The sequence below is a fragment of the Pituophis catenifer genome, unplaced genomic scaffold, assembly GCF_029215685.1.
Source record: "Pituophis catenifer annectens isolate HBS135680 unplaced genomic scaffold, rPitCat1.0.hap2 SCAF_8, whole genome shotgun sequence".
In the NCBI taxonomy this organism is placed as follows: Eukaryota; Metazoa; Chordata; class Lepidosauria; order Squamata; family Colubridae; genus Pituophis; species Pituophis catenifer.
Window position 1 is genome coordinate 66,148,346 of NW_027256888.1, and position 17,719 is coordinate 66,166,064.

At 38.6% G+C, this 17,719-nt stretch overlaps 1 protein-coding gene across 1 annotated transcript in view; it reads right to left on the minus strand.

Annotated features, from left to right (window-relative positions):
* LOC139320485 (PDZ and LIM domain protein 5-like) overlaps positions 1-17,719 on the minus strand; it is a 50,826-nt gene that overhangs the window by 21,276 nt on the left and 11,831 nt on the right. The window contains exon 4 of the mRNA XM_070948828.1: positions 12,903-13,081. Within this exon, the coding sequence (XP_070804929.1) occupies positions 12,903-13,081 (179 nt within the window). The remainder of the gene's footprint in view (positions 1-12,902; positions 13,082-17,719) is intronic.

The window sequence follows — 17,719 nt, forward strand, 5'->3', positions numbered from 1 at the left end:
AACTGCACTTGGGAAGTGGAGCATTAAATAAAAATGTGAATTCATAATGTATTACAGCTGGTGTCAAATATTTTGTTCTAAAGGAAAAATGTCCTTGTCTTTATCGTTCACATGAAAAAGGTGGAAAGTTACCAGTACAGGTAGTCCTTGATTTACAACCACAACTAAGCCTAAAATTTCTATTGCTAGGCAAGACAGGTAAGTGTTAAGTGAGCTTTGCCTGCATTTTTACAACTTTTCTTACCAAGTGAATCAATCACGGCAGTTGTTAAGTTAGTAATACAACTTTAAATGAATCTGGTTTCCCCCTTTGCTTGTCAGAAGGTCGCAAAATGTGATCACATGACCCTGGGACACTGCAGCCGTCATAAATACAGTTGCCAAGTGTCCACATTTCAATTACATGATCATAGGGATGCTACAACGGTCATAAGTATGAAAAATGAATGTTACAACAGCACTGAAAAAAATTATCATTGTTATGATAGCTTACTGACAATCTGAAGAGAACAATATTTGAAATACATATATGCAATCCCATAAATTTCATGGGAAGATGAACCTTAGAACCTATTCTGGCTTTACAATTTTACACCAGGATAAGACAATTAACCTAAAACTAATCATAGAACCCTAAAACTAAGCCTAGAATCCTTATATGCTACCCATACATGCAACTCTGCAACAGCTTCATAGTTTATTTAATACATTTAGAAACTACCCTACAATTTCTTCAACTGTTGGGCACAGAGTGTTGTCTCAGTTAACTAAAATTTTCTTTGCAAAATACACCAAGATATGTGTTTTGATTAGGTAGTAAATACTTTGGTTATATTTGTGTCAGTTGTGTGCATGTGAGGGATTTTGCTTGAATAGCCCAACTCCATAAATACTTTTGACTCTCAAGGGCAGCGTATGCTGAGACAAACCCAAAACACCACCTGTTGTTTGGGATATAAAAGATAAAGATGTCTGTAGAAGATATTAGCTTCACCGTAGAACACAAAATAAAGTAACATTTTCGGAAAGGCTTAAGCATACTGGTTGGCAATTTGTTTGTTAGTCCAGGCAAGCAGCTGTTTTTCTCTGGCAGGTAAACTTCTTATCTTCCATTGCTAGGATTTTTGGTGGATAAACTACAGGACAGATTTTTTTTCACAGTGGGTCCTTCTCTTTGTTTTCTCTCAAACCAACAAACACAACAAAGGTACAGCAATGTAACACTGTCCAGTCCATTCTAGGATTATTAGCCACCCAAGTGCTTTCCTAAAACCAGACGCTAATCTTCAACAACCACAGCTGTCTAGATCTGTCTTCAATGACAGCCATAACACACTATTTATTAAACTAAAAGCAACCCCCCCCAAAAAAAATTAGTATTCCTGCTTCCTTTTTTCCCCTCACAAGAACAAACCTGTGAGGTAGACTGGGTTGAGGAGGACTGGCTGGGCCATGGACATCCAGTTGACTTCTCCTAATGTTTTTAAGTGTTTATCCTGTAATCAATGATTCAAAAACTTGCTTGTATTTTTCAGCTGGCTTGTTCCAAGGTATGATTAGAGCTGAGAGGAAACAACTAGCCCAAAATCACCCAACTGGCTTCTGTTTGTAGAAGAGAACTAAAACCCAAGTCACCCTGTTCATGGCGCAGCACCTTAACCAATACACCATGTTGGCTCTCATAAGAGGTATCTTCTATGCTTTAGCCAAAATATATACTGTAATTCTGCAGTTTTCCTCTCCTGGTTCTTGACTTACTTTCTGTAGTAACACTGGAGTAATGTTCTCTATCATATACCAATTGTAAGCTTTAACCCTTTAGATAATGAAGGTTTTCTGTTTTTAATCTTCTCTCCTGCTCTTTGTAAGACTTGGAACAGACCCTTCATTATTTTAGGGGAATTTTTAATGGGTACACTTCAATTTGTTAAGGCTTTTAATAATGGCTGTCATCCAAAATGGAATAAAATACTCTATTTCAGAGGACTGAAATGGAGTGATTATTCTTCTATAAGAACAGTATTTTTTCTGGAAATACTTCTATTTTTTAGAGAAACATGAGAATATTCAGAACACACTAGGTGTTATTCATAGGACAGTCTAATGCTAAACATTAATAATGAATTAAAATCTTACTTAAGACAAGAGTAAAGTCCACTACTTGAGCCAACCCTTCTCTGACAGATGTTCTCCTGACCGTAGCAACCACTGAGACTGAATATTTAACACTCACTTAAACATAAGATCAGGCATCATATGAAGTCTATAAATAATAATAAAGATACTTCTAGGCATACAAGTGCCAGAATTTCATTATAAAGTGCTGTCGTCCAGTGGTTTATATAACCACAATCATACTACTGTACAACAGATGGGCGAAAATAGATGTTCCTATTACTTAATAGACTATAACTCCTTGGCTCTTATTTCTAGGCCAAATGAATATTGATGAGTTTTAAATGCTATTAATATTCCCTCCTTCCCACAAAAAGCTCCACCAACTAAATTTCAGCCTCTGAACATTTCCCTAAAAGGCATGGGCTTAGGCAATGAGAGAAAGCAAAGACTTCAACAGCCATTTTTTTTTTTTTTTTGCTAGATTTGTGGAATATAATTAAAGCTTTAAATCCTCCTACGATGAAAGGCAGAACAGGAAGGATTATACTGTTATCATTTCTTAAAATGTCTGGGAAAGTTAGAATGTGTGCACCATGAAAAATCACAACAGGTGCATCAGAGGCCGGGTTACAATTTCAGGAGGTTAGTTTCCTGCTGTAGCAGCTAAGGCTTTCATCTCTAAAGAGCTCAGATTAAATGGACTGTAAAGTTTCTTAATTAAAATGAACATTCTGGGCTGGCTTGGGTCAAGTCATTTTCTCATCTGCAGCATTTATGGGTCAGTCAAAATTCAGTAAAATTTGAGGGATTTGCTTTGTTCCTTCCAAAGTCAGTCTCAGAAGGAAGAAAATTGGGAGGATCATCCCATTAAATTCATGCCTGCTACAGTTCAGGAGGGCAAAAAGGTGTTCTGGAATAGCATGGAGTGAGAATGTAGGATCTTTTCCAATTCCTGAAAACTGCCACACCTTCTCCAGGGATCATATACTGGCTTAAGAATTGATGGACGAGTATCATGATTGCCCTCCACAAGCCCCAGATAACTTTTTTGCCTTTCAATCTGAAGTGATGCATATCCCTAATGCCTATCCAATTGCCTTTCTATTCATGTGGTTTACATCTTGTAGTATTATTTGCAATAAGCCACATAATAAACATTGGAGCCAAAGGAGGAACTTAACTCTTAAAGCTGTACAGCCTGGGTGTCAAACTCACCGCGTCACGTTGCCATCACATGACGTTTCGTGATGTTTCCCCTCTGCGGAGCTGGGGTGGGCGTGGCCTGCGAGTGACACATCCGGCCCGCGGGCCGCATGTTTGACACTCCTGCTGTACAACATCATCATTCTGCATTGAAGTTCAATGCATGGGGATGTTTTTATGGCAAGGACTTGAATAATTTGCGAGCCTTACCTCCACAATATTGTAAATATAATGCAATAAATTTATTTGTGGGAGGGTTACAAAATTTTAAATGAAAGAAATAACTAATGAATTGTATTATTAAAGTTTGATATTTTTCTGGAAACCACCATGGAACACATTAGTACTGAACTAGAACAATTAGCCTGATAACAATTTTAAAACAAATTAAAACACAATATCACTGGGTTTAAGGTTGAGAAGATAAGGAAGAATTATAGAGTTGACTGGTAGACGGACAGAACTAATTCTACAAATCTTTTGAGGAAAGAGATAACTTGGTTAGATGATACGGGGATTCAAGGAACTGGGGAAAAAGTTGGCATCTTATTCCTTTATGTATCATATCCTCCTTATTTTGAACTGCTTGTATATCCAGTGTAACCCAAGTGTCCAGTTGTAATCCAAACTATAGTTACTGTATCAGGGGTGAGTTCCACTTACCTTTACTACCGGCTTGCAGCAGGAGCGCACACACTTCTGCGCATGCACAGATCACCCATGATGACATCGTGGCGGGTGGGCGGAGCCTCACACCGGTTTTACTACCAGTTCTATAGAACCAGACCGGACCGAACCGGGAGCAACCCACCACTGTACTGTATATCAAAATGATGAGATATGCATGATGTCACCCATATTGAGCCGCTTTGAGTCTTCGGAGAAAGGCGGCATACAAGTTGAACAAATAAATAAATAAAATAAATAAAATAAAATATTTCATTGTTCCTAACACAAGTAAACCATGGCATTTCTATGGTGATACGATCATCTGTGTATCTTTAGGTGTCCTCCATTCCTCTCCTGTGCTGACACTTTTGGTTGTGCAGAAATCCTAGGTAATGACAGCTTCCTTTTGATCTGACAATAAATCTTTTTGAAAAAGTGTATGCTACTGTAAGACATCAGAATAATTACCTAATTAATTATAACAGTTTTGGTCATCCATCCTTTCTACCAGGTGAGTAAGGAAAACTGAATGCATTCTTCTGAATCTGTTTTAGATTATTTATTCAGCTTTATATCATAAAGATTTCTAGGAAAATCTCTTAAGATTTATAATAAGGGATAACTGTTGTAAAACAGCCACCATAACTGTGGTTGTAGTGGCTCAAGACTTAACCAGTGCGGTTCCAACATCTTTTCACTTTAACTTTTAAACCATAATTGCACAATCCAGTAGAAACTGGAAGACCATGAGTTCTAGTCCTGCCTTAGGCACAAAGCCGGTTGGGTGATTTTAGGCCAGTTGATATCTCTCAGCCTTAGGAACATAGTGTTCTGACCTAGGCTTCCTGAGTCATTAAAACACACAAATAGTCCCAAAAATCTCTTTTATTGCAACAGCTGTGAATTCTGTTCATTCACAGATGAGTCCCAATTAGTTGTAAAGAGTCCTTAGGGAGAAGTCCTTCGGGATAATCACCCACCTTTATCTCCCTTGACATGCTGCCAAAGACCTAATTGGCAAAGCCACACGGAGTCCAGAATCAAACAGAGCTTCAGGCTTTAAGCTGAACAGAATGAACAAATGTTGCTTCCTGCAAAGGCCCATGTGCCTTTGCTCCTCTTTTAAATCTTATGGGAGGGGCCAATCATCTCCCAGCCCTACTCCCGAATCGTCCCTTTTGTTTTAGCTTTTCTTGCCTTCTGGCAACTCTGTGCATGTGCGCACTGGGAATAGGCTCCCCCTCTTCCTCTGCCTCGCTGAGGTCTGACTCTGGAGGCTCCGAAGGCAGTACATACCTCCCAGATGGCCCTTTCTCTGCCTCTGACACAGACCCCTTGTCCGAGCTTTCCCCAGACTCCAGGACTGGCCCATGGTCCTCCCCAGCCTCCTCACTGTCCGACTCTGCTGCCAGCTCCGCAGCCTGCTGGTGGACCACAACACGTAGCAATGGCAAACCACTTCTGAAATCTTACCAAGAACACTGCAGGGACTGACCCAGGCAGTTGCCAGGAGTCAACACTGGCTCAAAGTTGTACACACACACACACACACACACACACACAGAGAGAGAGAGAGAGAGAGAGAGAGAGAGAGAGAGAGAGAGAGAGAGAGAAAATGGGGCGGTGGTTATTGACTATACAGTCAGTAATTAAATGAACTGAAGGAAGTCACACATTGGAGATTTTAAGTCTATGGTAATTTTCCCCAACCTGTGTGGATCCTTCTGATATATGGACCTGACATTTCTGAGAATTCTATGAATTGAAATTCATCCCTCTGAAAGTTATCTAGATTGAAAAACAATGACTTATAGTTATTGTAACTAGATGACTACTTATGCCATATGTAAAATAATCCTGCAAAACACATTAATTTCAAATTGCCGTATTTGGGCTGACCTGGAGAATGCTGATACCCTCTGGCTGCTGAAAGTGGCAGACTGTAAACAAGACAATGAATAGAGAGGCTTATTTAAAAAGTTAATGAAGAAATGAAGCTGCGGTTTCCTTGAGAACAAGATGGAGAAAGGCTGTGGTGGGAGAGTGGCACATTGTTAGTAGGAGGAAAACGAGGTGGAACATATTAACCTAGTCCATTTACATCTGATGTGGGACGAGATGAAAATTGTGAGAAAGAAGAGCATTTCAAAACTCTTATTCCAAATAAAATTTTCTGAAATTGTCTATGCAAGATACTTGATCTGAATAACACACATCTTTAAAATCCATTTGACCACTATTTATAGGTGCCTTTGTCAGAGTACATTCATGAACTGGAATAGCGCATAGCAACAGGTCAGCCAATGAGGGTTGTTTGGTAACTGAAACATAGTATTTGTTGCATGGGACCATAAGAGACAGTTTGGGCGTGGCTTAACTGTTCTGTATACAACCTTGAGGGCATTAGCTTTTCTCCTCCATTTTGCCTTCTCCATTTTGTGCTGTGTTTGTACTTGCTATTTCTCTTCTCTACAACGTGGAAAAACCTACAAGACTATTGTATGCCTTATGTGTTGTTATGTATAGAAAGACGTTTTGAATACTGCTTAATAGTCTGCTTGTGTGTGCTGCAACAAACTCTGACAGCCTTTGTATCCATGGCTCCACTACTCATGATTTAGCCTACAGTTAATAAAAATAGACTAGACCTCATTAGCAACAGGTAAGGCTTTCATATATTTGCAATTCTTTCTGTGTCTTTTTCTTTGCATGTGCAAAATGGCGGATGGATTTTGTACATGAGTAAAGCAAGTTTTTAAAGGTCTTGTTAACCATGGTTTTGTTATCTGCAAATTGAAACAAAACCATTGCAAATATCCAGAGCCACCTGTGAAAACTTATCAACTGGCTTTTCTGATGGGAAGAGAGTTGCATAATCATAATCGTATTTTACATAGGTAAAAGAAAAGAAATGAAAACAAAGGTACATCTATTCTGTTCTGCGATGCTTGCAACAGGTTAGCATCTCACATCACAAGGAAATGCCCCAGCTTCAACAGGTGATGTTTACGAAGAGCTTTGGTGTGGTTTCAGAATACTTTGCTTGGCTACACTGGAATTCACATTCATTAACCTATCCCAGCCGGTGCTACGGCAAAACAATTTTGTATTATTAATACTGGGCTGTCTATTTCTCAGGAACAAACTCTTCTGATGTTGCTATTGAACTTTAAATGTACTCAGCTCTTTCATGACATTTTTATTTAAATTAATGTCCTGTTCAATTTCAAAATACAGCAAATACATGCTGCTGGTCTATGACCAAATAAAGATTTGATGATGATGGAATACAGCAAACAATCTTTGTAAAAACTAAGTCAAAATCAAATCCGCCAATGTTGTATGGGTTTTAATCCCATGAATTTAACTTCACAAGTACTGAATTCTAGCCAAACAGCTGTAGTTTGCCACCCTTGGCACTTGTGGTCTTCTCAACTGTCCACTCTTTAAAAGCTTATTAAATGAATTACAAACTGTATATATAAAAAACCAGCCCCACACTGCCATCCTAATTTTTAAAAAAAAATGCTGCTCAGCCTCGTATCAAATAAAAGCATTTGGAAATTTAAAACAGGGAGATAAATTCAGTACGTTATTTGGAAATGTTTTTCCATTAAGAGAATAAAGATAAGTAGAATCTTTATTCATATATTGGATCAGTTAGAGGAAACAACATATCTGTTTGCATTCAGATACAGTAAATAGATGTTATATTTTGGGCTATATTATGCTGGCAGTCCTGTGATGAATGACCAACATCCAGTCTTTCGAAATGGTTGCGATTGTGCCCAAACCCACCCTTGTGTCAAATAACACCCTCTTCACTTCTCTGCAGCACATTTAGTCCTGCATCAGCTAACACTACAAAGCAGCAACTTGTTAAGTCTAATCATTGTTCTGGTTTCACTAATTGGTCCAGGCATATAAGCAGCATGTAGAATTCCCACATTATTGGAATGTGTTTTGGATAGTTTTATGTCTACAGTATTTTTTATAAGCACTTTAAAGTTCTGCCAAATTGGATATGGATGGTTTTTGCAAGAACTCTGGGATTGGAAGATCCCCATATAAACAAATTGAAGAATAAAGGCCTTAAAACATGTTAAGAATGCTTCTTACAATCTTAAGTTTTAACTTGGCATTTCAAAGACTGGTTTGGTTTAGAAATTAAAATATTCCCTTGAATTGCATACCAATATGGCTATTACCATATCAAAAATTCAAAATTAATTCATAAACATACCGATATCTCTTCACATACTCTTTAATGAATTAGTTCTCCATAAATATTCCAATCAGTATTTATTCCAACTAGTTAATAATGAATTTAATGTTGGTCTGAATAGTATAAATATACAATATGCCTATGTGTTTGTTGGTTCCTTTCCTCCTTTCATGTTTTCCACCTTTTTTTTTAACATAAAATAAGTCATGAGTTAATTATAAAGGTCAATTTGTAAGATTTTCAAACACTGGGAAAACAGTGAACTAAGGCAGGAGTCCCCAACCCTAACCGTGGCCTGATACTGGTCCATGGTCTAGTACTGTTTCGTGGCCTGTTAGGAACTGGGCCACGCAAGCAAGCAAATTTTGTCTGCACATGTGTGGGATCTAGATAGTGCGCAAAATCATTCTTCCCTCCCCCCCACCGCCACCACTGATCCATGGAAAAATTGTTTTTCCTGAAACTGGGCCATGGTGCAAAAAATGTTGGGGGCCACTGAACTAAGAGACTGAAGCTTAAGATACAATGAATGAAATAGGAAGGCAATGATAAAATGCTGTGACTTGAATAAATGCTTTGGTTCTTTATTTAGTTTTGAAATACTTGGTTTGCATTGATGCTTTTCAAGAGAGGGGAAACTTTAAAAGTCCACTTTATAAAAATATGTGTCTCTCGGGTTGTTACATCAGATCTGGTGCCTGGGAGACAACATAAGAAGGTGCTTATTGATAGAAAAGAATATTTGTAGCTTAGGATTCAACTGAGGTGAAGGTGCTTACCATTGTGAGATGGGTAGCTACACAAAATAATTACATAAATAAATAATCTTTTTAAAAGCCTCCTAAGAAGAAATGCATGTTTCAGAGCATCGCAATACATATCACGTCAGCCTGCTATATAGAGGCCAAACTTAATTCTGGTTATAATCAGATTCTCGAATTCTGGTAAATTTGAGGAGAAATATGGTTATCACTTAGCATCACTGCTGCCAAAACATCTTTTAAAGTAATAAAGTGAATAATTAATGACGGGAAAAAAAGCAAGCAGAATCACATGCCTATATTGTACTCTTAATATTCAGCCAAACACAGATTTGTCTGCCCCAAACATTCTTATATTTTTTCACTCCTGTATTAGTCCTTTTCAGTTTAAAAGGCAAGCTTTCCAAAACTAATCTCATTGCTTGGGAATAGCTTAATTCCATTAAACAAAGTAGTAAAACAAATGAAAAAAACTTCAGCAGATAAATATAAATTACAAGCAATGAGATTCGTGAGAAACTTAAAAAAACAAACAAACCACCATTTGAAATATTGCCCTGCCTGTGTTATAAAATACATGGGGCTACACACTTACTTCTCCCACCATCCAGAATACCTTGCAGGTTAAACATTAAAGATCATTTCTGTTAAATGTACCATAAATGAAAGAACATTGTGCACTCAAAATATAAGTTGTTCTTCAAAGTTAACCCCCCCACATTTCATTTCCCATTAGAAAGAGAAAAAAGAAAGAAAAAGAAAACCATTGTACAAATGCAGTGATTTATCGCCACCTCAAGGTACTTTGAGGTATCACACCTCCAAATCCCCCTCCCCTCCCCATTATTGTCAAAAATAGCCATAGGTCAACCAGGCCACACAATTAAAACTACCTACCACATTAAACATACATTTTGGTACCTAGAAATCATTATGAATCCTTCCCCTATCAATATGTAATTTTTCAAAAAAAGAAATGCATCCTTTCACAAGTGTGGTTGAATCTAATTGCTTTATTTTTTTTGATTGATTGACGAATTGATTGACTTAGAACCTCTCTTTTCTGCACTTGGCATACTTAGTATTCCACCTTCCATTTTCCCCTATAATAGTCACTCCGTGAGGTTGGTTGGATTGACAGATTGACTGGTCCAAATAATACCTAATACCTAATATCTGAGGTAAACTAGAACTTGGGCTTTGCCTATGCTAGTTCAAAACCTTAACCGACTCTCTTTACAACTAGAACAGTTCTAAACAGATTAAAAATACTCTGAAAGAGTAAATTAGTATTTTTAAAAAGTAACTCAGAAGGTCTTTCTTCTTTTGGTATGAAGCACAGAGAGTTCCAAACAGTTCTCTGCCAAATTTTGCCCTCTACAAAAGGGGATTTTTGAGGGGAAGGGATGGGGGCATTGGTTTAATCTTTCACCTCAGAGTAGAAAATCTTTTAAAAATCACAGTGGAGAAAACAAAAAACATAGTGCTTATCTTACAAAATGTGTGATGGCAAAGAGATATTTTATACTGAAAATACCTCTTCTGTGTATGTTCAAAACAAGCCGACAGTCCGACAGTTTTACAGTCAGCAGACCCTCCTACAATGGTCAGATAGTGACTCCACATTGCGCAACCACAGAACCATCCCTGATGATTTGCAAAAAGTCCTTTGTGTGAAAACATAGAACAGCCAAACAGACATGAAGTTGTTGTCAAATTTCTAAAGAAATATGTTTTTCCTTGTCTTTATTGCTCCCTTCTTAGTTTTGCCCAGTGGTGGGTTGCTCCCGGTTTGGTCCGGTTCTATAGAACCGGTAGTAGAACTGGCGGGAGGCTCCGCCCACCCACCATGACATCAACATGGGTGATCTGCGCATGTGCAGAAGTGTGCATGCTCCCACTGCGAACCGGTAGTAAAGGTAAGTGGAACCCACCCCTGGTTTTGCCATCACTCCATTTGAAAATGTAAAATCATGCGTGAAAACATCTGTAAAGCCTTAGATGAGAAGCACATCAGGAAAATTAATCTGCATAAATTCTGACAATTTTTGTGAAGAATCTGAATTCCACATAATAAATTGTTCCAGACCAAAAGAAAATATTACTCTAAAATAAATAAAGCTCTGAACTAAATTTAGAAAGTTTAAAGAACCATGTATATTATATTCAGTTTATATATAGCTGAAAGTACTTAAAACAAAAGTCAAACATTAGCATCTCAAAAATCAATTAAGTACATTTAATTTATGATTTTACTATGCAAATGAATTGAAAATTTTGATTGGAAATATATTTATTAAAGGTAATATTCAGTTTACAACTGTTGGTTTAACAATGGTTCAAAGTTGTAGCGGTCCTGGAAAAAGTGTTTTACGACTTTTGTCACACTTATGACCCTTGCACTATCTCTCACAGTCACATGATCACAATTTGGGCACTTCTCAACTACCTCACATTTATGACTGGATAGAGCATCCTAAGTAAGCATAATTTCGATTTGTAACTTTTCCAGTATTAATCATTTAACAACCACAGTGATTCACTTAACAAATGCAGTAAAACTGGGCATAAAATCAGGTCCAGTTATGTGATGACTTGCTTTATGACTGCACCAGTTTACTATAGAAATTCTGGTCCAAATTGTGGTTATAAGTCAAGGACCACCTGCTTAGCTTAACAGCCTATAGTTTTCTTCCCTTATTAGATTTCAGCAGCACAATCCAATACATTTTCACTTGGAAATTTCCCACTGAGTTAATGAAGTCAACCTTTTAATAAGTTTGCTTTGTTGCTGTGTTATTGCAGCCTAAGGAAAAACAAACGGAGGATCTGAAAACTGCTAGTATGCTCGTTTTAGAATTACCAAATTACTATGTGCATAAGTGTATGTTCTACCTACAGATGATCATAAGGGGGGGGGGGGCAATAATTACAAGCTTGATTTTTAGTGTAATGGTACCCTATTTATTTATTTAATTTAATTTAATTCTAGACTGCTGTCTTATGTTGAAGCACTGTAAAGTTCATGGAGCTCAATTGAATGGGAAAAAAAAAAGATTAAAACACGACAGCATGAAATTACTGTTGCTTAAAACCTTCACTGTAGACTGTACTGAATGAAAGTTCAGGGTGGAACTTTCAGGGAGGAGAAAAATCAATTCATACCTAACATTCACAGAGCGAAGGTCTCTATAAGTCTAAAATTTTGAAACAGCAGCCTCACAAATACCAAAGGAGAGAATATCCATACTGCTGAAAAATCAAACTTAGAGGACTTGTTCCTACATAGTGCTCTACAGGTGACAGCAAAGGCAGCAAGACTATTGCGATGATTAGCGTCTTTTAAAAAATCTAGCAAGCTTTTTTTAAACACAATATTGGTTGTTTTATATGCCAGACTGGTTACCTTATTTGCAAATGGCTTAGTAGCTTGTGGCAAAAGTGTAATTGTTACCTTATTTTTTGGACTATAAGACGCACATAAGACGCACCTAAATTTAGAAGAGGAAAACAATGTGTGCTCCATTTTCGGCCCTTTTCCTGCCTTTTTTTGGCCCATTTTGGGGGCTATTTTAGGAAAAAATAGCCCTCAAAAACAGGCTGAAAAAAGCCTCATAAATGAGCCGAAAAAAACCTCAAAAACGGGCCGAAAATAGCCTCAAAAACGGGTCAAAAAAGCCTCAAAAACAGGCTGAAAAAAGGCCTGAAAAAGGCCAAAAAAGGCCTGAAAACAGGGTGTGCGGAGGCCAAGATATGCTTTTCTGTTTTCTATAGTTTTGTATTGCAATCGAAAATAAAAATTTCATCCAAAGTAAAGCATAAATCTGGACTTGGTATCAAATTTTATCAGGTATCATCATCAATATTTGTATATAAAACATTTGATTTCAAAATCAGCAACCAAACCAAAACTTTCAATAATTTACCTGGTTGCTTAGAAGCCTCCCAGCCTGAGGTTTTCTCAGCATATTGAGGTCCTGTGGGCTTGAATCCTGCTCCAGACTCGGCTGAAATAGGCCTACTGGCACCATTTTCTGGGTTTTCAGGCATGCTTCTTACAGCAGCAGCAGTATAAGTAGTAAATTGTGTGGGTTCCAAAGAATCACTGTTTGAAGAAAAAAAATATTAGTTTAGCACAATCCCCAAACAAGCACAAGGCTGCAATGAAAATGTTCCTTTATATAAATACAAAGAAAATTATTTTTAATTATTAGCAGAAAGACTGATCCTTCACTGTTTGTTCTCAATTTTGCACACATTGCTACAAATCTCATAGGACCAGAGGTGGTATTCAACCAGTTTGGACCAGTTCGGGCAAAGTGGTAGTGGCAACCAGCAGGTGGGCCCGCTCACCCACCTGGGCACAATCCCATCTTATATCGCTGTGTTTTTGACACCGCACGCAGGTGTGAATGGCGCCCCTGAGCAAATTGCCGTGTTTTGTGATGCTGCGCACTCACATATCTGGTGCTGGGCAAACCGGTTGCTACAGTATGTGAATCTCACCTGTGCAAAGGACACCCTAATCCATAGGTCCTCAAAATGCGGTCCATGGGCTGCATGCAGCCCACTGAAGCCATTAATCCAGCCCATGCAGGACCATGGGGTTGCCCCACCCAAATCTCCACGTCCACCCTTCAGCAGAGCTCAGGACTTGCCTTCGGGAGCCCTGCGGGCTGGAACTGAAAGGTAAGCCCAACATTTTGGCCTGCAGAATGCTGCTGGAGGACTTGGGGGTGGTGGTGAAAGGAGGCCAAAAAATGGGCAAAAATGGGCCTTTTTTGGGCAAAAAACGAGCTGTTTTTGCCTCGTTTTAACTGCAAAATGCTTCTGGAGGTGTGTGTGTGGGGGTGAAAAACGGGATGCACAGATGCCTCAGGAGGCCAAAAGACGGGCAAAAATGGCCCATTTTTCACCTCCCCTCCTCCAGAAGATAGATAGATAGATAGATAGATAGATAGATAGATAGATAGATAGATAGATAGATAGATAGATAGATATCAGGGGTGGGTTCTAAATTTTTTACTACTGGTTCTGTGGGCGTGGCTTATTTTGTGGGCAAGGCTTGATGGTCATGTGACAATTATTTAGGATTTAGCAGAGGTACTGGTCTACCAGGCTTTTAAATGCTTGCAGAGCTGTACCGATCTACCCATTTATTTTTGCAGGCACTGATCTACTCATTTGTTTTCTTTTAACACTGATCAGCTGTAGAGCGGCCCTTTGAAGGCCTGCGGCAAGAGTTTAAACAGTTTTTTTTCCCTCTAGCCATCAGCTGGGACTCAGAAGGCAGCAATAGATTGGGGTGGGGCCAAATAAAAGGTAAGAATAACGTGGGGGTGGGGGGGGAGCAGGGGGCAGAACCGGTTCGGTGACATCATATCGTCACCGCTACTGGCTCTGGAGAACCAGGCCGAACCAGGAGGAACCCACCACTGATATGAGAGAGAGAGAGAGAGAGAAAGAGGGAGGGAGGGAGGGAGAAAGAGAGACAGAAAGAAAGAAAGAGAGAGGGAGGGAGACACAGAAAGAGAAAGAGGGAGGGAGGGAGAGAAGGAAAGAGAGAACGAAAGAGAGGAAGAGAAAAAAGAGAGAAAGAGGGAGAGAGAAAAAAGAGAAAGAGAGGGAGAGAGAGAGGGGGGAAGAGAGAAAGAGAGAGAGAAAGAGAAAGGAAGAAAGTGAGAGAAGAGAAAGACAGAGAGAGATTTCTCAAGCTCCTTGAGGCTGAGAAGAATTGCTGCAAAACTGAATTTCCTGAAGTGGACCACTAGACTCCTAAACAACTGAAAAAACGATCTAGTAAAAGGAAAAGGCAACCAAAAGAGCAGCATGCAAACAAATGCAAATAAAACACCCCCAGGAGCAAAACAAATTAAAATTTAATTTGTGTGCATTGTTCAATGGACTGTTAAATTGGCCACACTCACCTGGTCACATGACCTACCCACGCCCACCTACCCACACCCACCCAGCCGATCCAGCCCCCCCAACAATCTAAGGGACCATGAATTGGCCCTGTTTAAAAAGTTTGAAGACCCCTGCCCTAATCTATACTTTGCAGGTCATCCATCTGTGAACTATGTTTCAGATAGTTGTATCATTAACTGCAATTTATAAATATCTCATTTAAAGTTGGTGCCTTTCTACTTGCACTAACAACCCCGAATGCTGAGCTTACAGTTAATGCTAACACATGCTCATGTGAAAATATTCTGATTGTTTTTGACAATAAATATGGTGGCATTTCTTCAAAGTCCAGAAAATTCATTTTTACAGTGTATAAAACAAAGTTTAGAATTTAGATTATGAATATAATGGTGTCCCAGTCCATGTGTTCCTATTACACTTTCTTTAAAATAAGGAAAGCCAAACCAAGCCTATAACATTTGAGGGCCTTCCTGTTCATTTATTCCACCTCAAAGTTTGGTTCTGCCAACATTAGTGCAGCCAGAATTATTTTACAGATTGCATTTAATAGCCATCATTTATCTGATGAAAATTTCAATTCAGCAAATATGAAAGTTAACAAGCCTTAAAGCAAGAAAATACTATGTGTATCGTATACATAAAACTGGTAAGATCTACTGATTTAGAAAAAGGGAGAACTGAAGCAATTTAGGGGAAAAATAAGTTTACATTTTGGGAAAGGACAAGTTTTTCTTGGATTTAGTTCTAAGTTTGCATACAGGTTAAGTCACTTTGGAAATTCTATATTTTCACTGTTAAAACATTGGTCTGATTTAGTAAATCTGCTTGAAAAGAAGTAACTGTATAAAAGCATCTTCAAAGTATACATTATAATAATTAGAGTGTTTGCCTTGCTGTCTTGGGATCTTTTCTAAATACAGGTAATCCTTGATTTATGATCACAACTGAGCCAAAATTTCTGTTGTTAAGCGAGGCATTTGTTAAGCGAGTTTTTCCCCATTTTACCACTATTTATTTATTTATTTATTTATTTATTTATTTATTTATTTATTTATTTATTTATTTTTATTGATTGGTTGGTTAGGTCGATTTATATGCCGCCCTTCTCCAGAGACTCAGGGCGGCTTACAATGCATTAAGCAATAGCCTTCATACTTTTGTATATACCTGCTTAGTAGGGCTTTCGCCCCCCCCCCAAAAGCGGTGTTCTTTTTTATACAAAGTCAGCTTATTGCCCCCACAAATCGGGTCCTCATTTTACCTACCTCGAAAGGATGGAAGGCTGAGTCAAACTTGAGCCTGGTGAGATTTGAACTTTCAGTAATTGCAGGCAGCTGGTGTTACTTAACAGCACTTTAGTCTGCTGCGCCACCAAGGCTCTTTTAAGTGAATCACTGCAATTGATAAGTTTGCAACCTGGTTGTTAAGTGAATCTGGCTTCCCCATTAACTTTGCTTGTCAGAAGATCGCAAAAGGTGATCACATGACCCTGGGACACGGCTACTGTCAATACGAACCAGTTGCCGAACATCTGAATCTTGATCACGTGATCATGGGGATGCTGCAAAGGTTGTAACTGTGAAAAATGGTCACAAGTCACTTTTTTTCAGTGCCGTTGTAACTTTGAACGGTCACTAAATGAACTGTTGTAAGTCGAGGACTACCTGTAATAAAGCTATGTAGACTTTTAAGTTTCTGCATGTGGCTGATGGTGGCAGTTTTCGCAAAAGGATTAGTAGAACAAAAGTTCCTATCGTCATGAAAGTCTTTTATATCTCTCTCGAGATCCACTCTGCACATGTATAATTTTTTAAAAGTAGCAAGAAAAGTCCTTTTCCTTTTCCCATTTATTTGCTTTGGAAGTCCTGCAACGAAGACTGTATTAAGTCTATGGGCTAACAAATATGAAACTGGCTTCAAGTATGATTTTGCTGATATTAACATAAAGACTGCTGCTGTCTCTTTGTCCACTCTTGTTTAAATTTGTGTACTGTTCAGTAGGTTTCATGCCTACAATATCTGGGTTAAGAGAAAATTGCTTTATCTTAACCCAGATATAGCAGGCACGAAGCCTACTGAACAATACACAAATTTAATGGAATTATGACCAGACATTAGGTAGTCCTCGACTTACAACCACAATTGAGCCCAAAAATTTCTGTTGTTATATTAGAGTTAAGAGACAGTTAAAATTTCTGTTAAGTGAGACAGTTAAGTGAGTTTTGTCCCATTTTGTGACCTGTCCTGACACAGTTGTTAACTGAATCCCTGCAGTTGTTAAATTAGTAACATGGCTGTTAAGTGAATCTGGCTTTCCTATTGAGTTTGTTTGCCTTAAGCTCGCCAGAAACCTTCTGCCTTAAGCTCGCCAGGAAAAACCTACATGACCCCAGGACTCTGAAACTGACATATCATATTTTTCAGACTATAAGACGCACCTAAATTTACAGAAGGAAAAGAAAAAAATAGTTTTTGGCCTCAATGTGTTGTATTTTTGCCTTCCCAGGCCTCCAGTGGCAAAAACGCACCCGTGTTTGGCCTGCAGAGTGCTTCTGGGGGCCGGGAACGGCAAAAACATGACGCGCAGAGGGTTCGAGAGGCCAAAAATGCCTGTATTCGGTCCCCCACTTTTAGGGGGGGGAAAGGTGTGTCTTATACTTCGAAAAGTACAGTAAATATGAGTCAGTTGCCAAGGGTCAGAATTTTGATCACGTGACCATGGGAATGCTGCAATGGTTGTAACTATGAAAAAGAGTCATAAGTCACTTTTTTCAGTACCATTACAACTTTGAACAGACACTAAATCAGTGGTGGG